The 24,605-nt window shown below is 47.7% G+C and overlaps 1 protein-coding gene across 18 annotated transcripts in view; it reads left to right on the top strand.

The window, feature by feature from the left end:
- Positions 1-24,605, top strand: part of EPS15L1 (epidermal growth factor receptor pathway substrate 15 like 1) — a 97,558-nt gene that overhangs the window by 61,020 nt on the left and 11,933 nt on the right. For 9 of the 18 annotated variants that reach the window (XM_023763279.1, XM_023763272.1, XM_023763274.1 and 6 more), the window contains 6 exons: positions 1,912-2,035; positions 2,945-2,995; positions 4,530-4,666; positions 10,493-10,553; positions 11,319-11,401; positions 18,994-19,126. In XM_023763279.1, the coding sequence (XP_023619047.1) occupies positions 1,912-2,035; positions 2,945-2,995; positions 4,530-4,666; positions 10,493-10,553; positions 11,319-11,401; positions 18,994-19,126 (589 nt within the window). Of the gene's footprint in view, positions 1-1,911; positions 2,036-2,944; positions 2,996-4,529; positions 4,667-10,492; positions 10,554-11,164; positions 11,297-11,318; positions 11,402-17,385; positions 17,430-18,993; positions 19,127-24,605 lie in introns of those variants that run through there. The other 9 variants (XR_330431.3, XM_023763283.1, XM_014465146.2 and 6 more) reach the window with 5 other exon arrangements.

Raw genomic sequence — 24,605 nt, 5'->3', positions numbered from 1 at the left:
AAATGAAAGAAACGTTATTCTTAAGTCCTGGCTTCATCTGTGTTGTGATCCCTCCTGATCCTTCTGGAGTAGGTACCTTGCTCCATGGTACAGTTCGAGAGGCTTATTTCCCCCTGGCCTCCTGGCTTCCTTAGATGAGGACTCCATCCTATTTTCTGTGTCTGAGAGCTCCACTGGGTGCTCCTTGGGTACCCATCTTGTGGTCATTAGCACCACAATGTCCCTGCAGAACTGCGCTCTGCCATGCCACCAGTCGCGGTGCTTGCAGGCCTCTGTACTTACTTGCCTAAGAACCCGCTGTGGTTTCCCCACCTTGGGAAGGTTTCCCCACCCCGGCTGGAGGCTCCAGATAATCTCTCCCAGGTAAGAACAATTGCTTCATATTCATCAGAGGCCAGGGGTGTTGGTTTGTTTTTTCCAAAGCCCAAGGCTTCCTGTTAGCCTGGTGCCTCTGAGAGCCATCCTGCCCCAGGTGGACTGGCTCATGTGGTAGGAAGCCTCGTCAGGAATCTTCCTTTGGCACCTTTGATGTCATTTCCCAGTAACCGCTGTTTGTATTTTGACCAAAGCTCCAGCTCTTTTATTTGGTTTTGGTCAATTAGAAGAATGGATTCATGTGCCAGCCCCATAGATGCTGGCACATTCACCAGAGTCAGGGAGGATGTTGTGCTTTTAAATATCACAGTGAAACTTTCATGTTTTCACTGAGGATGTGTCTTTATTAACCAAAACACTCAGTATTTTTAAGCCAAATGCATTGTTCCCTTGCATACTGCAAACTCCACCTCCCCTCTTATAGGCTGTTCCACTATAAAAATGTACTCTTCAAAAGCAAATCTTTTTTTTCTTTTGATTTAAATATGCGTGTTTGTTTCTAGAAATAAGCACTAAAAAAAAATGCAAAGTAGTGTATATGCTCTAGTAGTTCTAACTGCATTAGCGCTCACTTCCTCCCAGGATGCAAATAGCCAGCATGTATGTTTCTTGGTGTGGAAACAGCATGTTTTAAAGTACCCACACGCTCTGAAATAAAGATGACTGAGGGAGGTCACACCTTTGAAGAGTCCTGTGCTGCAGTTGGTGGCTTGTTATATTTTTTAAGATCTCAAAAAATGTGACTTTTTTCTGTCTCAATGATTTTTTAAAAAATTCTAATTGTGGTAAAATACACACAACAAAAATTTACCATCTTAACCATTTTCAAGTGGGCAGTTGAGTGCCATTAAGTACATTCACATTGTTGTGTAGCCATCACTACCATCCATCTCCAGAACTTTTTCATTTTCCCTAACTGAATCTCTTTCCCCTTAAACACTAACTTCCCATTCCCCCACCTTTTGCCCCTGGCACCCACCATTCTACTTTCTGTCTCCATGAATCTGACTATTATAAGGTCCGCCTATAAGTAGAATCATATATGTCCTTTTGTGACTGGCTTATTTCACTCAGCATAATATACTCAAGGTTCATCCATGTTGTGGCATGTGTCAGAATTTCCTTCCTTTTTAAAGCTGAATAATGTTCTATTGCATGAATATATACCACATTTTGTTTATTCATTCATCCATCCGTGGATGTTTGGGTTGCTTCCACTCTGATTTTTAAATAAACTTCTTTTAGAAGAGTGTTAGGCTTACAGAACAATTGCCAAGGTGGTACAGAGAGTTCCCAAACACCCCACACCCACGTTCCCCTATTAAAATCTTTATATGGCACATTTGTCACAACTAATGAACCACTGTTGACACAGTATTATTAACTAAAGTCCATCTTCAATGATTTTTTTTTAAAGTTATTCTCTTTAGGGTCATAGCACATAAAGGAAAAATTATGAGTTAGGTATGGAATTCTATACTTTGATTTAAATCTGAAATAATAAAGTCCCTGTCCTGTCTCTTCACAAAATTTTAGGATGATCCTTTCAAAAATAAAGCCTTGTTATTTAGCAACAATGCCCAAGAATTGCATCCGGATCCTTTCCAGGCAGAAGACCCCTTCAAATCTGACCCGTTCAAAGGAGCCGATCCCTTCAAAGGTATTTCATTTGGCTCCCACTCTCTCACTGAAAGGCTGTTTAGTTTGTGCCACTGAGGGTTGTTCAGTGACCATAATAGGTGGGAGATATCACCCCCTGAAATGGAGGAGGAAAGGAATTCTCTGAGCCTCACGGGCCTTTTGAGTTTTCACCTTACCCAGTTAACTGAGGAGCTGAGGCCTTGGGGTGTGGTGGGAAGAGCTCATGGCTTGCTGGGCCCCTAGACACTTCGCACTTCAGTTTCCATCCACCAGTGGGTGGCACATCTTCCTCACTGCACTGGAAGGATTGGTAAGATAATCAGATACAGTAACGATTATGAAACTACCTAGCGAATGACAGATCCCCACATAAATCTAAGGACTCAACTGGTGGGTTTACCAGAGCTACACGTGAGTCAAAAATAACAGAATTTCTAGAAACAAGATTTCCTACGTTTCTCCATTTTTTTTTCAGAACAAAACAGTATTTCCAGGAAGACTATCTGTACATTTCTGAGAAAGATACCGAGGCAGGGAGTGGCAGTGGGAGCCTTTCCAGTTGCAGATTTGGAGTGAAGCACCTTAGGCAGCTCCTGAGGCTCAGATGTACGGAGCTCATCATGGCTCCAGGGTGGGCCACGTGGTTGAGGACTGGGGCAGCCCCAGGCCCCCTGTTCTAATAGCCAAGGGATGTGAGGGGGAGATGAGATGCAGGAGCGGCAGGGGGCGTAGAAGGAGAAGAGTGAACCCTGGCTTGTACATTTTCTCGGACTCTGGCCTGGGTTGAGCAGCCAGAATACCTTCCATTTCATCTTATGTCCCAGCCACGAAAAACTGCCTCAGCCAGTGGCCTTCCCTGCTCTCCACTTTGATAATGCCAGGGTCATTTCTACTGTAAAGCTAAATGTTTCTCTCTCCTCTAATCTAGGTGACCCGTTCCAGAATGACCCCTTTGCAGAACAGCAGATAGCTTCCACAGGTAAAAGCCTTTGTTAAAAAACACGTTTCATGTACTCGTCCTCAGAATAGTCTGGTTCCTAGTGCAAGCTGAAGGCAATGTAAAACACCTTCCAGTCTCCTCCACCAGGTCCCCCACCACAGGGCCGCAGGGAGGTTCATTTCTGCAGGAAATGGGCAGTAATGGCCCTCCATTTCACAGTCTGGTGCCCTTGTTGCCAGTCTCCCAACAGAACTAGAAAAGGAGCTCTCGGCAGCCCGGTGATTGTTACCCACAGCAACTCAGTCACTTGTGCCTGCTTATATCACCTGTGGCAGCTTCAGGGGGTCCTGTGCAGTACATGCACATGGCAGGACTTCTGTCCATCCATTCCAAGAGTGGCAGCAGTGTACATTGGGAAGGGCAACCGTTTGCATTGCACGAAAGCCTGGTGTCTTGTTCCTTCCTGGTGATGGTGGCTGTCCCCCTTCTCTAGTCACCATGCCGCACCCCACATTTGAGGTCAATGAACACACTGTGGTTGTGGTATTGGGATCACTTTGCCTATATTTCTTATTTTATTTTTTTACTGAGGTAAAATTCACATAACACATAATAATTTTAAAGTGAACAAGTCACTGGCATTTAGTACATTTCCAATGTTCTGCCACTACCATCTCTATTTAGTTTCAGAATATTCCCATTACCCCAAAAGGAGATCCCATCCCCATTAGTAGTCATCTCCCCATTTTCTCTCCCCCAGACCTTGGCAACCACTAATCTGCTTTTCTGTTTCTATGGATTTGCCCACATTGTTTATTGTTATTATTATTATTTTTTTAAATATATTTTATTGATTTTTCACAGAGAGGAAGGGAGAGAGATAGAAACCTCGATGAGAGAGAAACATCGATCAGCTGCCTCCTGCACATCTCCTACTGGGGATGTGCCCGCAACCAAGGTACATGCCCTTGACCGGAATCTAACCTGGGACCCTTCAGTCCGCAGGCCGACGCTCTATCCACTGAGCCAAACCGGTTTCGGCTGTTTATTATTTTTAAAATCGACTTTTATTGAGAGGTATAATTTATACACAACAGAATTCACCAATTTTAAGTATGTAATATGAGGTTTTTTAAAAAATTGATATTTAGAGAGAGGAAGGGAGAGAAGGAGAGGAACATTGATGTGAGAGAGAAACATCGGTCAGTTGCCTCCTGCGCCCTGGGTATGTGCCCTTACTGGAAATCGAACTGCCACCTTTTGGTGTTCAGGACAAGGCTCCAACCAACTGAGCCACACCGGCCAGGGTGAGACGAGGTTTGACAAATGAGTACAGTTGTGTGGGATAATGAACATTTCCATCATCCTGAAAGGTTCCTTTGTGCCACCCACCCCCAAACCCCTAGGTCTCTGGCAACCACTGACCTGTTCTCTCTCACTATGGTTTTTACCTTTCCTAGAATTTCACCTAAATGGCATCAGTCAATTATGTGTTCTTTCATATTTAGCTTCTTTCACTAAACATGTTTATTCATGATGCATTCTTTTCCTTACTTTCCAAAACACTTTGTAGATCCTTTTGGAGGAGATCCTTTCAAAGAAAGTGACCCATTCCGTGGCTCTGCCCCCGATGACTTCTTTAAGAAACATACAAAGAATGACCCGTTTTCCTCAGACCCATTCACGAAAAACCCTTCCTTACCTTCAAAGGTGAGTGATGTGGGAAGGGGGAGTACCTGTGTGTGCATTGTGCCTGTGAAGGCAGCCTGTCCTTGTCTTCCCCTAGGATTGAGCCAGGACTCTGTCCTTTGAACTGTGCTCACTAAGCCTGACGATTGTGGGCAGTGTGAGGCCAGGTGGTTCTCTAGCAGCCAGGTCATGGGCCAGGGCTCATTCCTGGATGGGGGCGTGGCTGTGCCTGTGGGTCCTTGTGAGGATTGTCCTGTGAAGCAGGGCGTCACATCCCAGTGGTCCAGGGAGCCCAAGTCAGGAGGCAGCTGTGTCCTGAACAGCTGTCATTCCTCTGTCCCTTTCTGTGTCCCTTTACTTCAGGTCAGGCCCGTCTGCTGGGTTCTCTGCTCTGTCTCCCAACAAAGACAAAACAAAAAAAACACACCACACACTTCCATACACCACCCTGGCCTCAACATGACCACCCCTGCTGTCTTCCTAGAGCAAAGCACTGATAGTGCTATTGGAGTCAGACTGCCTCCGTGGGTCCCAGTCACGGCGGGAGGAAGCCCAGACCAGCCTGGCTGCACTTAGTGTGTGAGGCAAACATGACCCCCGCCCCCCAACATCTAGCAAACCATGTGTTTTATACAACATTAGGCCCAAAAGTGTTTTGTGAATGAATAATTTTTGTGACTATGTGAGGGTATTCTAGGTTGCATCTCTGTCCCCACGTACACATTCCTTGGTTTTCTTCTTCCCATGGACCTGTGTGTGCATCATCAGACCCACAGTTCTTTGAGGGCTGGGGTTCATTGTAACATTTCTATCGGACCTGTCATGGAATATTCTTTTTTTTTTTTTGGTTTTGACGATCTGTCCTCTTAATTAAAAAATTAATGTTTTTATTGATTTGAGAGAGAGAGGGAGAGGACTAGAGAGATAGAAATATCGATGAGAAAGAAACATCATCCATTGGCTGCCTTCTGCACAGCATTTACTGGGGATCAATCCCACAACTCGGGCATGTACCCCTGACCAGGAATTGAACCAGTGACCTCTTGGGTTCATGGGTTGACACTCAACCACTGAACCACACCAGCTGGGCTGTCCTCTTATTCTTTTTTTTTTTTTTTAATATATTTTTATTGATTTCAGAGAGGAAGGAAGAGGGAGAGGGAGATAGAAACATCAATGATGAGAGAGAATCATTGATCGGCTGCCTCCTGCACACCCCCTACGGGGGATTGAACCTGCAACCCAGGCATGTGCCCTTGACCGGAATCGAACCTGCGACTCTTCAGTCTGCAGGCTGACATTCTATCCATTGAGCCAACTGGCTAGGGCATGTCCTCTTATTCTTTTATCAATTTGTTATCTTTTCCACAAGTGGCTTTGTTAATTTTCTCTCCTGTTTGTTTTCTGTTTCACTGATTTTTGCCCTTTATTATTTCCTTCCTCTTATTTATTTTGGGTTAGTACGTTGCTTTTCTATTTCTAACATCTTAATATCTAACCTTAAGCCATTGATTTTAGACCTTCTTTTCTAATGTGTTTAAAGCTACACATTTCATCTAAACACTGCTTTAGCTTGCTTTCCACACATTTTGGAAGGCAGCTATGCTCACCACTATACCACCAACACCACCCACACATTTGGATATGTGTCTTCATTGTTATTCAGTTTGAGATATTTTCTAGTTTCCCTTGTGATTTCTCTGAACCATGTGTTATTTAAAATGCATTCTTTGTTTCCAGATACTTGTTTTTTTCCTTTAGGTATTGTATAATATTGATTTCTTTTTTTTTTATATAATATTGATTTCTAATTAATATCTGTTGTTATTAGAGAACATATTTGTATGTTTTTATTGAGACTCTGAAATTTATTGCAGCTTGTTTTATGGTTTGTGTTGGTGAACATATCACATACATTTAGGAAGAATGTCTGCAGTTATTAGGTGTCATGGTCTATAAATGCCAGTTAGGTCAGAGTTGGTTGTGTTCAGGTCATCTATGTCTTCACTGTGTTTGTTTTCTGATTCTTCCAACTGCTGAGAGTAGGGTGTTAAAGCTCCAATTATTGTGGAATTGTTTATATCCCCCTTAATTCTGTCAAGTTTTGCTTCATATATTTTGAAGCTTTATCAAGTGCCTGTCCTATTGAATAAAGATGAAATATGCAAATTGACTGTCACACCATCACAAAAGGATGGCGGAACCCATAGACACAAGATGGCGGTGCCCAGTCCCCTCAGCCCTGCCAGAGTCCCCCAGTCCTTTCAGCCACAGAGGGGTGGCAGACCCTCAGGCGGGTCCGGCCGCTCCTGGCTCCTGCTGCCGGAGTCCCACTGTCCTTTCAGCCCAGCTGGGGGGAAGAGGAGGATGGCAGGCGCACGGTGCAGGCGGACCCGCCCTCAGCCCCCCAGCCACCCAGGGCTGGCCTGAGGCACAGGCAAGCCTCAGATGGCGGCTGCCCAGCCACCCAGGGCCAATTGAGGCTCAGGTAACCAGGGCCGGCCGAGGATTGTGCTGCCAGCAGTGGCAGTAGCAGAGGTGTGATGGGAGCGTTGCCTTCCCCTAATGGCCAGGTCGCCTCCCGCCCCTGAGGGCTCCTGGACTGTGAGCAGGCCGGGCTGAGGGACCCCCCCTCCAGTGCATGAATTTTCATGCACCGGGCCTCTAGTCTGTAATAATAAAAGTGTAATATGCAAATCAGCTGAACGGCTGAACAGCAGAACAACCATCCAGATGGGGCTGCGAGGGCCTATTCTTATACGAATTTCATGCATCAGGCCTCTCGTACATGTATAATTATTGTCTGATGCAGTGACCTTTTTTTTTTTTTAATCATTATAAAGGGTTTCTTATTTTCTTCAGGTTATATCTTTGTCTTGAAACTATTTTATCACACATTTAAAGTAGCCACTTTATCCTTCTTTTGCTTACTGTTTGTGTCATATTTTATTTATTTATTTATTTTCAGCCTATTTGATGTTTATATATGAAGGTGTTGGCAGGGTTGGTTCTTTTTTAAAATATGTTTTTATTGATTTTTAAAGAGAGGGGAAGGGAGAGGGATAGAGAGATAGAAACATCGATGAGAGCTTCTGTCGGCTGTCTCCTGCATGCCCCACACTGGGGATCAAGCCCACAACCTGGGCCTGTGCTCTGACTGAGAATCGAACCGTGACCTCCTGGTTCATAGGTCGACACTCAACCACTGAGCCACCCCAGCCAGGCTGAAGGATGTCTTTTGAGTTGGCTATGTAGTTTGGACTTGCTTTTCTATCCAGTCTGGAAAACTCTGCCTTCTAAATGCAGTGTCTAATCTAGTCCCTTATCCCTTAACATTTATTGTAATTATTGATATGGTTGGATTTAAATCTAGTATTTTATTGTTTGCTTTCTTTTAATCCTCTTTGTTTTGTACCTCAGTTCCCCCTTTCCTGCCCTCTTTTGGATTGAGAGTTTTCTAGAATTTTCTTATATCTATTGGCCTTTAACTATGCCATTTTTTTTTTTTTTTTCTTCTAACTTTTTAGAGGTTGCTTTAGGAATTAACCATATATACTTAACTTTTCATAGGCTACTTGGAGTTAATATTATATCATTTAATGTAAAATGTAGAAAACGTGCAGCCATTTAGGTCCATTTATCCATTTCCCCTCAACTAGTAGGCGTCTCATGTTATAGCTGTCCTGTGAATGTAAAACATCTAAGTGTATTACAAAGCCAGTAAAACGGTGTTATAATTTTTGCCTTAATTCATTGTATGTGTTTTAAAGAAACTTTAAAGAGGAAAAAAGTGGTCTTAATGATTTTTACTCATTGATTTACCATTTCTAACACTCTTCATTCCTCTCTCAAGATCTTATTTTCCCTCTGTTATCATTTTCCTTCAACCTGAAGAACTTTCCTTGGCACTTCTTGTAATACTGATCTACTTTGTTGTCATTCTGGAAGGGTTTTTGTGCCCGATCTAGTAGTATTTTTTCCCTTTTAGCACTTTTAAGATGTTGTTCCACTGCCTTGTGACCTTCATTGTCCTCGATGAGAAGCCACCCGTCTTTCTGATGGTTGTTCCCCTATATGTATCATGTTTTCTCTGGCTGCTTTAAAGAGCCTCTCTTTACCTTCACTTTTCATTAGTTTGTGAAGTGTCTGGATGTATGTTCTTTTTGTATGTATGCTGTTTGAGGTTTGCTGAGGTTCTTAAATCTATAAATTATGTCTTTCACCAAGTTTGGCAAGTTTTCAGCCATTATTTCTTTAAATATTTTCTTTTTCTACCCTATTGTCTCTTTTTCTTCTCTTTGTGAGTTTATGGTTATACATGTATTAGACCTTTTGCTAATGTTCCCACAAATTCCTAAAGCCCTGTTTTCTTTTCATTATTTTTTTTTTTCTTCAGATTGGGAATTTCCACTCTTCTGTCTTCAACTTTGCTCACTTTTTTCTCTATCCTTTGTTGTTCAGCTAACATAGTGAAGTTATTTCAGAAATTATACTTTGCAGTTTTAGAATTCCATTTGTTTCTTTTGTATAGTTTCTATTTGTCTGTTAAGATCTCCCTATCTTTTTATTCAAGCGTATTTTTCTTTATTTCATTGAGCAGTTATCACTGCTTTAAAGTTGTCATCCTCTGAGAATTCCAACAGCTGGGTCATGTTGGGATTGACTCCATTGATTGTCTTTTCCCTTGAGAATTAGCTACATTTTTTCTGGTTCTTGTATGTTGAATCATTTAGAAATGTATCCCGTGCATCGTGGGTGCTCTATTCTGGACACTGGATTCTGTTACATTTCTCCAAAGAGCTTGAGTGGTTTTGTTTCACCAGGCTGTTAAGTTGGTGAGATTCACACTTCAAACTCCCTGTAAGTTGCTCTCAGTCTACAGGGGTAAGCCTGAGACTTGGGCAGAGCTGAACATGGAGTTTAGGCTTCCATTCTCTTCCTCTCTTTTCTGGATCCCTGTCCCTTCCCATGGGTATGACTGTCCCAGGCCTCCATCCTCTGGTCTTCAGGCCAGAAAGATGGCATTAAAAAAAAATCCTTACCCAAGGAGTGAGGATATTTTTTTTTTCATTGATTTTGAGAGAGAGAGAGAGAGAGAGAGAGAGAGAGAGAGAGAGAGAGAGATATTAGTTGCCTCTTGCACATGCCCCTGGGTCCCCGGCCAGGGTGGGATTGAATCTGCAACCCAAGTACGCGTCCTTGACCAGGAATCGAACTTGTGACCCTCCAGTGCACAGGCCAATGCCATAACCACTAAGCCATGCCTACCAGGGCGAAAGATGGCATTTTTTATTGAAGTCTTAGCCTCCCTATATTCTCAAATATAGCTGTCAAAATGGAAAACTCAACCTTGTACTATACATGGGTTTGAACTACGCGGGTTCACTTACTCAATTTGTAAGTTTCACGGGTCAACTATAATTTTGATCTGTGGTTAGGAATTGGCATATGTGGAGAGTGGACTGTATTTATACACTGATTTTCAACCATGTGGGGGATCAGCGTCCTTAACACTTACGTTGTACAGGGGTCTACTGTACTATTTTTTCTGCCACATTTCAATTTTCCTCCAAAGCCTGCCTTCTTTGGTTCACTTCCTAAGCCTTCAGGTGGTTGTTATTATTTTTTTTAATTTAATTTTGTTAAGACTTTATAGGTGTTATCTGCAGGAAGGATCAGTCTGTTGGGGTTTTACTCTGCTGGGGTTTAATTTTAATGGTTTTACCGTCTCCAAGGCCCAGCACCAGATATGGTGCATGTAGATGTCAAGAAAATTTTGTGGGTTGAATGAATAGATGGGGCAATAAACAAACTGCTTTTCACTCTTTCCTCTTTCCTTTCACTCAGCTCGACCCCTTTGAATCCAGTGATCCTTTTTCATCTTCCAGTGTCTCCTCAAGAGGATCAGGTGAGACTGATGGCTTATTTTCCTTTTGACTCTTCCTTAGGCAGTGGAAGGAACTCACCCAGTTATTGATTTCATTTCCAAAACTGGTGTGCCCTTAGTGTTTATGTTATTAATCAGTGGTACTCAAACCCTCGCCAGAGGCAGTTCAGCCAGAGCTCCCCCTAGCTGTTCATCTTCCCAAGTAAGTGCTGACATCCTTCCTGAAAGGAAGCTCAGCAGTAGGAATTAACTCTGTAATAACACCAACTTTATTGGTTACTCTTTACTCATTCCTCTGTATAAATCTTTGATTTGTACCTTGGAATTTTTCCTAAAAGAATCCAAAGTTTGATCAAGGTTCTGGTTTTTGCATAAAGGGGAATGAGCATTTGCAGACTGCCCTTTGCTTTAGGGAATAGGCCCTGCCTGGTCCTGTGGCCTTGCTGGCTTGTTGGTTGCGGAGTTTGATATCATAGGTGGGCATGGGGGTTTACTCCAAGCAAATCGCCCCACCAAAGAGAAAGCTCAGGAAAAATCTCCACCCACAGGTGACTACCTCCTGTCAATCGTGTGGGTGGTGGGTTACTGTGGAATGGCTCCTCTTCTCCCTCTTACCTCCTTTCCCGAACCAGTGGGAGAGCCCCGTCCAGAAGCATGACCCCAGCAAACAAATGTGATCTCCTGCTTCCAGGGCTGTTGGGTACCGAGAGGCAACACTTTCCTTTGACCCCAGGAGGCGTGTCCTGGGATGCCCTGTAACTCTGCCTCTGTTGGTGCTGCTTGCAGGTCACTTTGGAACTTTAGACCCCTTCGGAAGTGGGTCCTTCAATAGTGCTGAGGGCTTTGCGGACTTCAGTCAGATGTCCAAGGTAAAGCCCCTCCCGTGGAGCACCTGTGCCTCTGCCAGGTCATTGTGCCTCTTGTGGTGGTCTTGTCATGGCTGCCAGGAGTAGTTAACACCACATATGTATTTCCTTTGTACCTGTCAAACTCTGAAATGCATCCTCCCACGAGGCCATGAGTCAGTGGACAAGGTCTAGAAAGTACCTGTGACTGTGATTAGAACCGTTTTCCTTCCTCTGTGCTTCCCCAATCCCTTCTGAGGCTGGAACCCTGGCCCCACAGGCTGGCAGGTGGGAGGTGTCTGGAGGAAGTGGGATAAGTGTCTGGGACTGCCTGTGGACAGAATCCCAGTGGGTTTGGAAAGGAAGAGTTCAGTGAATAAATCCACAGGTGAAAAGTGCAAGACAGACAACATTCATGCCATCGTCAGGCTGGACATCATTTCTTGTGGCTGTAGGTACATTAATTGACTATGGATGTAGCCCCAGATGGTGTCAGAGTGCTGTCTCGAGAGGGATTTGGGGAGGAACTGAATTTTTAATGTAACAAGAAGTCAGTAGATCATGTCCAGAATGGACAGATCCAGAACTAGTAGTAGAACCCCATGATTACTGAGGTAAATTTCAGAAGAAACTAAGAAGTAGAAAACGTTGACCTTGCCAAGTGGGAAAGGCGGTTGGCCTCTCTTCTGTTCTTTTTAGAACCTTTAGGGTGCCTTGGTTTTAACTATGAGCATGCATTTCTTTGAAGAATTAAGGAAAGCGTTAGGTGTGCTGTCTTGGCCTGTGTGTTCTACTCCTTCTTGGCAGCCCCCCAGACAGGTGAGGGGGTTCTCTCATAGATAAAGAACCTCATGCAATACAGCCTACGGCCATGGAGCAGTAGAACTCTGCTTTCTTCATTCATTCTTCTTGTTCCTGGACAGATATCATTGATCCCTGGGAGGGGAGGAACACAAACAGAATGCATCCCTATTCTCTTATGTTCTAGTTGGGGAAGGCTCACAGCCAGATGGTGCAGAAGGGACTGGGGAGGGAGCCCCTGGAGGATGTGGGAGCCATGCACCCACATCGAGGAGTACTCTGCTTGTCCCCGCCAGTACCTTCACTGTGCCAGCTCCTCGCAGCATCCTGCTTGCTTGCTCCATGTTCATTCAGCCCTAGGAGCACACAATTGTCTGGGCAATGAGCTCTTGTGGTTAGCAGCATGTGATTGTGGTACGCAGCTTCCGAGAAGCGTTTGAGATGCTGTTCAGGTTTTCAAAGAAACGCGCTAGCATAACTGTTGAGGTAGCAAATCCAGCTTCAAAAATCCAGCTTGGAGAGGCAGAGTGTCTATGTGCCCATCGACTGCCGCAGGAGAGAACCCAGAGATGCTGCTGTTTCGGCCTCTCTTCTTCCAGTGCCTGGAGGGAACGGGCCTCCACCCCTCACATGGAAGCACTGTGACCCGGACTATTGGGGTGCTGTCTGGGATTGGTCAGAAGGCACCTGGGTGTGAGATTATCCCTCACATTTGCCTGTTGCTTAGTGGCTGTGACACGTGCCTGCGCTCCTTGAGTGGAGCTGTGCCCTCAGCTTGCATTCCTGCTTAGCAGACAGGAAACCATCTCTTGAAATCAGAAAACTTCTGCCACATGGTGGCAGCATCTCCAAGAAAGGGTTTGATTGGATTCTCAAGCTGTCACTGTGGGTCATCTCCCTGCAGGAGGGTGGCCCCAGAGGCAGAGGGAGTGACAACTAGCAGTGGTCCAACTAGGACAAGGACAAGGACAGGGCACAGCGGAGGCCCTCATTTCAAGAAGTATCTCAGTAGAGGCTGTGGGCTCTGAGGGCTGATGCAGAATGGCCAGCCTGGGGTCCCCAGTGGCAGGCCACCCCTCCTTCCTCCAGGCAGACTCTGCAGAGACCTCAGAGCCAGGCAGTTCTGAGCCTGGGTCCTTCAGGCTTCCTGTTCTAACCTAAAGTTGCACTGTCCCTCCTGAAGTTCCAGTTTCTTTCTCCTTGTTCTCGTGTCCCCGTCAGGCTGCACACACACGTGCACTTAATGACTCCATAGCCAGCGCCCCTTCCTGTTGGCAGCCCTGTGTGGGATGGAGCTGGATGGGGCCATGGAAACTCTCCAGTACCCCATTGTTTTGCTTCCACGATCCCATCTGCTCCTGATCTCGTGCCACTGGTCCCGCTAAATACCAAGCCCTAAGCTTGTAGGTCTGTGTTTCCCTTTTGGTTCCCTTTCTGTTTTTCAAGAACATCATGTATATAAATAAAAGGCTGAGGGAAACGAAAGTACAGTGGCGAGAAGGTGTGTGGGTTTGTTTTTTTTTAAAATACATTGCCAGCTTTTCCCCATCTGAGAAGGGTTATTTACCCTCTGCTTGGCTGAAGGAAAGTAACAGTCAGTGATGTGACTCCAGTCAATTCCTTTGGGAGCTTCTTCAGGCTTGCATTCCTAGCCGAGGTGTCCCCAGACCCAGAGAGATTTTTCTAGACTGAATCAAGCCTGTTACCCGGCTTTCAAAACACACTCCCCCAAATAGATTTCAGGGAGCATCAGAATAAAAACAAGACCCCAGCTTAATTAGTTCACACCTCTCCTCTGAAAAAGGCCATCTATGAAATACTTGGCTGGTTGTTAGCCCGTGAGTGTTTTTCATGTTTTTTTTTAAGCTAGGCATTTCTATTTAGGGATGTTTTTTTGAACCCAAAACACATTTCTTTTAGAACTGCTTTTTTTCATAGTAGTCTCTCAGTCTCTCTCTCTCTCTCTCTCTCTCTCTCTCAGCACACTTCACTCTGGGCCAGCCCATAGAGCCCCTACTGACTTTACTGAAACCCTTCCAAAAATAGAGACTTTCCCTGAAGTCACAGCCTGAGGAGAAACAAGTCGGCTTCCAAAGGAGGCTTCTTGGGAAACTTGAAGTTGTGAAAAATGGGATTTGGAAATGACACAGGCTTTTGAGTGTTAGAAGTGAAATAATTCACTTATGTGGGTGCACCAGGCATTTACGGTTGAAACCCTTTCACATGGGAGCAAGCTGCTTCGCTCATTGTGTTTAAACAGAAGAGGGAGCAGAGAGGACCCAGCCTGCCGGGAGAGTTATTGTAGCACACGGGCTGGCTGGACAAGGGACTCTGCACACAGAGACTGCGGGGAGCTGTTCAGAGGGCTCTGGTATCCCTTTGCGCCCCATCCCCAGAGCTAATAGATTGCCAGCACTCAGGACCAGGACTGGGGTCCCTGTGGGGGCCTCAGGGCCCGTCGTGCTGCTGCTCTACTAGGAAAATGGCCTTGATTCCTGCATGTTTGTCTCAGGTTGTGGTGACATTGTGTGAGCCCCAAGCCTGGGGTGTGTTCTACAAACAGCAGAGGCAGAAGCACCAATGTTCCCTACCTCTCTGTCTCCTTTGCCCCCACCCCATTCTTTCCAGACAACAGACCCTAAATCACCCATTTTATTTAATTTTATTTTTTAAATTGATTTTTAGAGAGAGGGGAAAGAAAAGGGATAGAGAGAGAGAAACATCGATGAGAGAGAAACGTCTTCTGGGATGGAGCCCGCAACCCTGGGAATGTGCCCTGACCAGGAGTTGAACTGTGACTTCTTGGTTCCTGGATCGACACTCAAGCACTGAGCCACACCTGGCGGGCTAAATCACCCATTTTATTTATTTATTTATTTATTTTATTTTTTAAAAATTCTTTATTAGTTAAGGTATTACAAATGTGTCCTTATCCCCCCCCATTAAAGCCCCACCCCCCACTCATGTTCTCAACCCCCTGTTGTCCATGTCCATTGATTTGGCTTATATGCATGCATACAAGTCCTTAGGTTGATCTCTTCCCCTTACCCCCTAAATCACCCATTTTAAAGCTAAGCTTCAGGTCAGAGAACTACCACAGTTCTCATGCTGCTGCCCCCGGAAAGACTCTGCAAATGACAGGCAGCAGCAGACAGAAGTGTTGGGAGCTGAGAGGTGTTTACAGATTCTTGTGACGTCTAAAAGAATTCCAATCACATCCACATCTTTGTCATGGTAATAACCACACTGTCTTTGTGCTAACTTTGCCCGGAGCCCGTTTGGAACAATTTACACGTGACCCTGTGTTTTGGCCTTAGCCTATGAGCTAGGGCCTGTCATTATTGTCAGCTTCACAGAGGCAGTGACTGAGGCACTGAGGCTGTTAATAGGTGGCAAGGCTGGGCTTCCAGACCCCACCCCTGACCACCATGCTCTGCAGCCTGTTCTGGAAACTTGAGCCACAGATTTTGCTAAGAGACTCCCTGACTTGTATCTAAAACAGTGGTTCTCAACCTTCCTAATGCCGCGACCCTTTAATACAGTTCCTCATGTTGTGGTGACCCCCAACCATCAAATTATTTTCGTTGCTACTTCATAACTGTAATTTTGCTACTGTTATGAATCGTAATGTAAATATCTGATATGCAGGATGTATTTTCATTGTTATAAATTGAACATAATTAAAGCATAATGATTAATCACAAAAACAATATGTAATTATATATTCAATATGTGTTTTCCGATGGTCTTAGGCGACCCCTGTGAAAGGGTCATTCGACCCCCGAAGGGGTCATGACCCACAGGTTGAGAACCGCTGATCTAAAAGAACAGTGACCATAGAGCCTGGGAGAGGGGAGCAGCAGCTGTGGAGAAGGCACCTCTCTGCCCTGCCACAGCCCTGGCAGCCCCATTCACTTGGAGCTAGGGTGGTCTTGGCAGAGAAATGAGTCTGGGGGTGGGGTGGGGAGGGCGGCATTGCAGATCCCCATCTTCCTTGGGGATTTCTCCTACCCACTGACCCCTTGGCCTGCTCTGTTCTTGTCTACATCCACGTGTGTCTCCTTCAGAGGCCTGAGGACAGTGATGCTCTGCCCAGAATGTGGCCTGAGACCTATCATGAGGCGACAGGATGCTAGAGCCTAAGGTAGGGCTCAGAAGCCCTGGCCCAGGAGGCAAATGTCCTGGGTTCCCACTCTGACTCCTCTGAGGTGCTATGTGACTGGCAGGCTCTGTCTTCTCTCTGTGCCTCCGTTTCCCTGTGTATAAAATGGAAGTGATGGGCCCTGGCTGGTTTGGGTCAGTGGATAGAGCATTGGCCTATGGACTGAAGGGTCCTGGGTTCGATTCCGGTCAAGGGCACATGCCTGTATTGCCAGCTCCATCCCCAGTAGGGGGCGTGCAGGAGGCAGCTGATCAATGGTTTTCTCTCATCATTGATGTTTCTATCTCTCCCTCTCTGAAATCCATAAAAGTATATTATTAATAAATCAATCAATCAATCAATCGGGAGTGATGGCAGAGTCAGCATCTCCTACGCAGGCCGCATCAGAGTGCTGGGGTAGGAACCAGCGTGTCCAATGGAGTCAGCCGAGTGTGGAGAAGCCTTCTGGGCCCCTCTTCCCTGTGGGCTAGCTATCTGTCCCCAACCTGAGACTAATGTTTATGACTAGATACCGGAGACAGAGGAAGCTGAGTTCCTGTCCCTGTGTTTGGAGCCTGGAGGGGAGGAGCAGTGCACAGCACAGAGAAGGGCAGGCCCTTCTCCCTACTTCTCCAGTGGTGGTTGGGTCCAGCTTATCTGAGAAAGTCCCACCAATGTGTTCCTGCTTTGTTTTCTGTGCCTAGGCCTGTTCCACTGGGGGAAGAATTAAAAGTGCCCCTTGTTGTGCGCCCCCCCCCCCCCCCCCCCCCGCTTTACTTAAAGGAAGCACTTTATGGCTTCTTTTTGTCATACCTGAATTGCCAGCATCACTAGTCTTGTGCTTTGGGGACATTATTAAGTAAAATAAAATTGACTTGAGCATAAACACTGCAGTACAGCGCCAATTGATCTGATCACTGAGACGGCTACTACGTGACTAAATGGGCAGGAAGTGTTTATAGCATGGAGATACTAGACAAAGGGATGATTCATGCTACTCAAAAAAGTGCACAATTTAAAACTTAAGAATTGTTTATTTCTGGAAATTTTCATTTAATATTTTCAGACTGCAGTTGACCAGGGGTATCTGAAACTGTGGAAAGCGAAAAGGTAGCTATGTATCTTCTTGTTCTTTTTTTCTAGTTATTTTCTGTTTCAGTAAAAGTGGTCCCCCACACCCGTAGAAAGTGATTTTCTCCCTTTGGGGTGCCCGTCGTGTGTGATGAGCTGGCCTGTCTGCGGCTCATCCAGTTGTCAGTGGACGTGTGTTGTGCCCGGTGCTGTGCTGGTGCTCGAGGTCAGGGTGCACGTAGATAGTCACTGCTGCTATAGGTTTGGCCAGCAGGCATCTGTCCCATCACCTGCACTCGCTCTCAGCAGACCTGGAGGAAAGGAGAGCTCGAGCCTGCCCCCAGGCCACCCAGTTAGGTGGGATGGGGCTGGGAAGCTGTTAGCCTGGTGTGGTCATGCGAGTCCTGTGGGAACCTGCAGGAACCGCTGGCAGGAAGGGGTGTCGGAGAGAGCTCTGGGGGCGACAGTGAGGTCTAGCCAGTCTCCGAGGAAGTAGAGGGGCTCCGGTGGACAGGGCTTCGCAGCTGGAGACCCTCTATGCACAGGGGACCGGAAATGGGGGCCCAAGGGGCTGCAAGTACCAGGGAGTCTTAGAAGGGGATGGAGGGTAGTCAGCAGGGATGAGGCCAAAGAATTAGGCTGTGGGGGTGTGATGAAGAGTGCTTGGAGGTTACCTGTGACCACCAGGACTATGCAGTGCCACCTGCCTACCCATCTACCTGCTGTCTCTACTCATCTACCTACCTGTCATCTCTCCCTACCACCTACCTACCTACCCACTACCTGTCATCCCTAACTACTATCTCCTACCTACCTGCTTGTCATCTCTACCTACCAACCCACATATCTGTCCTACCTACTATCTACTTACCTACCTGTCATCTTGATTTACACCCACCTGCCTCCTACCGACTTCCTACTCACCTGTCATCTCTACCTACCATCTTCCCACTCACCCACCCACCCACCCATCTTCTATGTATATGTCTTTTGTGAGGAAATGGGCTCCTGTTTGGGTTTGAGACATGGGGTGGTTTGCTGCTGATGGAGGGTCTGGGCCAGAGGTGCTAAGAGCCTCCCCTCCCCCCGAGGCAGTCTTGGCCCTGCCAACGGGTGGGGATGGGCCAGGCATTTGAAGGTGGGCTCTGACCTGAGTCACTAGGTGGGCAATGGCCCCTGGGGGCACAGTGAGGGTCTGGAATGGTTCTGACCCTTGTCTGGAGCTGCCTGTCACTGAATGAAGAGGGTGAAAGTGGGGCACATCTTAAGCATGAGCAGGAGGCCCAGGGGACCCTGGAGTCAGGAAAGATGTGTGTATGGCAGGGAGAACCCTCCCGTGACACAAGCCCATTAAGACATGGGGTTGCTCTCACCTACTCTGTGATCTTTCTGGCTTCTCCCTCACAGACCAGGGGACCCTGTCTACTGAGGGTGGAGGAAAGTGGGGGCTTGTGAGAGATCCAAGGTCCGAGTGGGGCCCGAGTTTCACAGCCCAGAGGGTGGGGCCTCACCAGGCTCTCGGTACTCGAGTGCTGACTCGGTGAAAGTCCGCTGCTCCATGTTAACAGTTATTTTTGCCTCTCTTTCGTGTCCTCTCTTACAGCCCCCACCTTCTGGTCCTTTCACCTCGTCCTTTGGAGGGGCAGGATTCTCCGATGACCCCTTTAAAAGTAAACAGGACACTCCCGCTCTGCCTCCGAAGAAACCTGCTCCTCCACGGCCTAAACCGCCCAGCGGTCAGTACACTTTCTTCTCTCACCGCCGCCCACCCACCCACCCACTGTCACAGGACAGTGTGGGGCTGAGGGCCCCTTCGTTCACCAGCCCAGAATAGAGCTTTGCTGTGAGGTCTGCACGGGGAACAAGAGGGTCTCCCCTCTGCCCAGTTGCCTCTGTCCACTTATGGTGTGTGCCTGGAGCACTCCTCCCGCCCTGTCCTGTGGGCCAGAGTCCGTTCCAGGCCCAGATGGTCTCCCAAAGGCCCAGGGCTTAGGGCCCTCCTCGGTGCAAGGAGAGGTGCCACACAGCCCCTGGCTGACATGTGGCCAGGGCTTTGCAGTCCCTTTGGCCTCCCCACCCCACCAAGCTTTTCTCAGGTTGGCTCAGGGTGGCCCAGGGGTGGGAACAGCAGCTGAGTCTGCCCCCTCGATCCAGTATCTCCATACTGGTTAAGGGCTCGGGGTGGGGTGTCAGGGTGGGAGTCTTCCTTGGCTGAGTTTGACATGAAAGGAGGCAGGATGCTCCCCCACTGCCACCCGCATCTCAGTAGATGGCTCCCAGCAAGGGGTTTCCTGCAGATCCCACCTTGCCTGGCTGTGGCTGACGCTGCAATTTCACTCAGCCTTGGCCCTGGTGCCCTCTGAGAATTCTGGGGACTTTCAAGTCATGCGTGGAGTGTTTATGTGATAGTGATAGGCCCACAGGCCAGGTACCAGACTCGAAAGCAGTAGAGGGACTCACTGCCATTTCCCATTTCCTTTACCCATCCCACCTCCTATGTTCTTGGCACCCTGGCCAGCACGTGTCTTTCATTCTCTGGTCTCCAGGCAAACTCTCACCCATAGCCTCTAGACTTGGTGCTCTTCAGTCTGCCCCAAGGGCTCCACTTTGTGTCATCATTGCAGGCCCCTGAGTCTGTAGTTAGAAATGGGCATTGGTCCAAGGCAGGCCAGTCTTCCTACATGAGATACACAGTAGAGACAAACAGAGGACAAGTTATTTAAAAATGCTGCCACGCCCCTCCTGGCACCAGGGCCAGGGCTTTCTCAGGAGGATGGGCGCCCCGTGTGCAGAGCTGTTTGCCCTCCTGCAGAAGAGACATGAGAGAAAGTCTGGCCATGGGCTGGGTGGATTTATAACAGACTTTCTGTGAGCTGTGAGCAGAAACAGATGCATAAAGAGATTACTTCTATCAGCCACACATCAAAGCATTTACCATAAAACGGGGAGAAAAGCAACAACAACAGAGGAATTCCCTTCCATCTATGAGAGGCTGCGTGTACCTTAGAGGCAGTGGCTCTTAGGGGACCCTTGATGGTCTCCTGATGGAATAGCATTGAGTCTTCTCATCCCACCAGAAAGATAGAGTGCGCGCGCGCGCGCACACACACACACACACACGTGCGCAGACACACACTTGTACACGTGTGTACATATGTTCACATACTGCATGCACACGTGCACATATTCAAATGCATCCATTCTCGCGCACACACCTTCTCACAGTGCTTGTATACACCTGCATTCATACTGCAGAGGTGCAACGCTCTTGTGTGAATGCATGTGCTCACACCCACAGGGCAGTGCAGCAGTTGGGCCTCGAGGAGGAGCTGTTCCCCTCACCTGCTGGGAAGAGCAGAGCTTCCTTCTCAAGGATCCTTGGAGACTCTCACCCAGCCTCCTCCCCTTCCCTGAATCAGTGCTAGCTCTGCTTTGAACTTGCCCTCACTGTCCCCTCCTTCAGGTTTCTGTCTTCGAGCCTACCCACCCCATTTTGGCTTCTTTTTCTTTTCAGTGACTTCCTCGGAGCCGGATTCAGAGCTCGGGCTCTTTAGAGAGCTGTCCACACCTTGGGAGGTTTGGGCCTGTATCATGGGGTCTTAAGCTGCCTTTGTTCATGGCTTTGGGCTGTCACATCCGTGCTCTACCTTGGCCTGTAAGGTGCCCCAGATACCCTGTTCGCATCAACAGACCTTTAGGAAGCACTGTTGCTTCTCCAGACCTAGGAAGACCCGCAAGCAAGTCAGGACAGGCATTGTGATGCCATTTATTTACCATAGAGGAAAGGGAAGTGAGAGAGGACACAGTGAGGTGGCAGCAGGACCAACCCTGAATTCAGTGACCTACCCCCACCCAGGCCTCCCACCTCCAAAAACAGCTGTAATGAGAACCATACCATGAGGTTCGGAATGCTCTGGAAAACTGTCAACACATGTGCAGTATTTAATCTGTGACCAGCCACGACGTATCCTTGTAGACGCCTAAATGTCTCGTCTGATTCTCTTACTTAGAAGCGATGGCTGAACAGAAAAGCTGTCCACTGTATACGCTACTGGGTGGTAGGTACATATTGTGTGGTGGTTGTCATTTGAGCACTTCCAGTGGCGTTTTGCTGTGATTTCATACTAACCTCTAACACTAGCCATGGAATCTGCAAGCTGTGTGATGCATTCATACTCAACATGGACCCAGCAGTTGACTTTTTCACGAGTTGCATTTGGGGGCAAGCATCTGGCAGTTTGGGGATGCAGAGGAAGGTGTCTGCCCATGCTGCTTCTCTAGTCGAGGGAGTTAAGGCCCAGCTGTGCACAGTGCCCTCCCCTCTTCCTGTCCACACTGCATGGAGCAGGGCGCATAAACCGGGAGCAGCCTGGGACCTACCTGGTTATTAGCAGGACAGGTCGGCTCATGAGTGAAGGGGGAAGTCCTGCTCCGAGCATTCATTATGAAAACACCTAGCACACCTCTTGTTCTCTTGGCTGCTTAGGATGGGAGGCAGCCAAGAATGTTGGGTTGGTTTGGTTTTGTTTTTAAGAAAATATATAATTGAACAGGTTGAAAAGAATGTGTTTTTTGCTCTTGTCTTGATCTGGCCTTTTCCTGCTTGGAGAGGCCACATAGCCAGCATGAGGAGGTGGCCTCCTTCACCTGGGAGCGCTGTGTGTCAAGGGCCTTCCTGACACGTGGTGGAGGCGCGATCCCAGCATGGCTCAGTGGGGAGAAGGGAGGGTGGGCACCCTCCTCCCGGGACCCTGTGGTCCTGGGGTCCTGGTGGTTGAGCTGTGATCCTGTGGACACAGCATAGTGGACAATATAGACTGCCCAGTTATAGTGGTTTTTCTTACACACCCAACACGCAACTTCATACCTGCACTCACAGAAACCAAGGTGACAGAACATGCTTTTCCAAAATCTTGCCACCCTGCACATGACAAGGGTCTGAGGTTGCCATTTTCCTACCCGGGGCTTGTTTGTCCCAAGGCCCTGAGGTTTCTAGAACCCATCAGGTCTCTGTGCCTAGAGTTGTCACGTGCGAAGCCAGGGCAGGTGACTCCGATGCTGTTTCCCTTGGCTGCTGAGCTGTCTGTGCTGCTAGGACTCAGGGAGCCTGCTGGGTCAGGCTGGTTTCTGGACAGAGGTTGGAGTGAGGGCCTGGGCTCACGTACTGGCCCTGCTGCCCCTGCTGCTCATCTCCCTGAGGGGCTTCGGGCAAGCGCCTTCGCCTTGCTGAGCCTTAGTTTTCCTGTCTGAGCACAGGACCAACTCTGGCCTAGCAAGTGCCCCTGTGGGTAGAGTGCCTGCACAAGGCAATGGTCCATAATGTGACGTGTGTGACGTGCATCACCCAACCCACCCGGGTGTGAGACCAGGACACAGGATTCCCCTTCTGTAGGCTCCTTTCCCCGGAAAAGATGGGATGGGCTGCATGCTCACAGGGTTTATCAGGGACCCTTTCTCCCACCAGGCTGCAGTTTAGGAGAAATCTGCAATTGAGTGAAGCCAGAGCTTGGTTAGCTGAACTACAAAGAGGCTCCAGGGGCCTCTCTGGCAAAGCTTGGCGTTGCCGCTCAAATGGGACCAAATGCACATTTGGGCCTTAGTCACGCATGGTGTTTTGCATGCACTGGAAGCTGCAGTGTTCACATTCAGGGGTAGTTGTTTTTTTATTTCTTTACTTTTAGCCTCATCGAAGTTTCATTGACATGCAATAAATACACGTATTTAAATGTCAGCCTGTGCTGTCACGGTGTGGGACCTCCACCTGGGAGGTTCCCTGGGAAAGTTCTGGTGTCATACTCATGTGACTAGAGCAGCCCATGGCTGGCCATCTGCTCTCAACCCCAAATCCTCAATTCTCTCTTGACCCCAGCCAGGAAGGACATCCTTGGGGACCATCATGTCACCCTCTGGGGAACAGGGCTTCAGCACTGAATTCTCTGTGCCTGGAGGTCTTTTCTAGAAAGGTCTATTATAGTATTGAGTAACCAGCAGGTGTCTGTTTGGGGTCAAGAGAATTGGTTTCTTCCAGGCAGGTGCAAATCAGACCCTTCGAAACCTGTCAGTTGGAGTTCGTGCACACACCTCCCCAGGTAAACAGTGTGTATTTTCTGCAACGGGCAGAGATCGAGATCAGTCAGAACTCACCGCTGAAGAGTTTCTAGGTAAAAGTTGTTGATTTGCAAAGGGAGAAACAGATTTTTTTCAAGTGCAGGAAATGGCTGTGTGGGTGTCAGTGATTGGGCCTCCCGCCCCACGGCGACAGATAGTGGGACGCTGTGCCCGGCCCCACCCTTGCCACTTCCTGCAAGTGCAGCCCTGCTTTGCGGTTCCTGCAGAGCCCGGGTAACACCAGCTAGTGTGCCTTCACCACTAACCAGCCAGTCACCTTTAACCTCTCCACAATTTAATTGTCCTTTTATTACTGCTAATGACCTTTTCACCCCCCCAAAAAGCCAGTGCACACACTTATGAGGTCTTTTTGCCCTTTTTTCCCTTCCCATAATCCTTCTGATGACCACAGACAAACGAGATCCCATTTAACCTGCATCCTGTGCGATTCAAAAGATTCTCAAAAAAAAAAGGAAAAATCATTTCCCCCTCGAACCTGAGTCCCTTCTACACAGGTTTCCACACAGGCTGACTGGCTTCAGGTTCGTTCTTTTGCGCAGTTTTCTGGTCGCCGCCCATCCTTGGGTTGGCAGGTGTGTGCTCGGCTCTCCCTGTGTTCTGAGAGGCCAGGCTTGGGCGAAACCATGGTGGTCGTCCTTCACCCATGTGGGTCCCGACCTCATGTTTATCACACAAGATCCATTTTTAAAATGGCTTCTCCAGTTGAGCCATGCGGTTAGCACCTCAGCCTTGAACTTAACTACTTTAATTCCGTTCCCACGATGATTTCAAAGAGATAATCAGTGGGTACATATGAAGTTCTAGAATGGGACAAGCGGTTCACCGCCAGCATGAGAAGCCTGGAAAATTCCAGCACTGCCGGCCAGCCCTCGGAGCCACGTTTCCTGCACACGGGCAGAGTCTGTGCCAGGTGGGGCGTGCCCCCGAGGAGTGCTCGAGAGCTGGCGGGACCCTACTTGCAGAGGGAAAGTGCTTTCCTCTCAGCCTCTTACAAGTAAAATGCCTGGAGATGGGTTGTCTTTGGGTGAATTTCTGTTCTGCAAAGTCGGCTGAGTTCGAAAATAGAAGCATTTGCCTATCTTAGCG

This window comes from Myotis lucifugus, unplaced genomic scaffold (genome assembly GCF_000147115.1).
Source record: "Myotis lucifugus unplaced genomic scaffold, Myoluc2.0 scaffold_280, whole genome shotgun sequence".
Classification (NCBI taxonomy): Eukaryota; Metazoa; Chordata; class Mammalia; order Chiroptera; family Vespertilionidae; genus Myotis; species Myotis lucifugus.
This window is presented reverse-complemented; position numbering and strand designations above follow the sequence as displayed.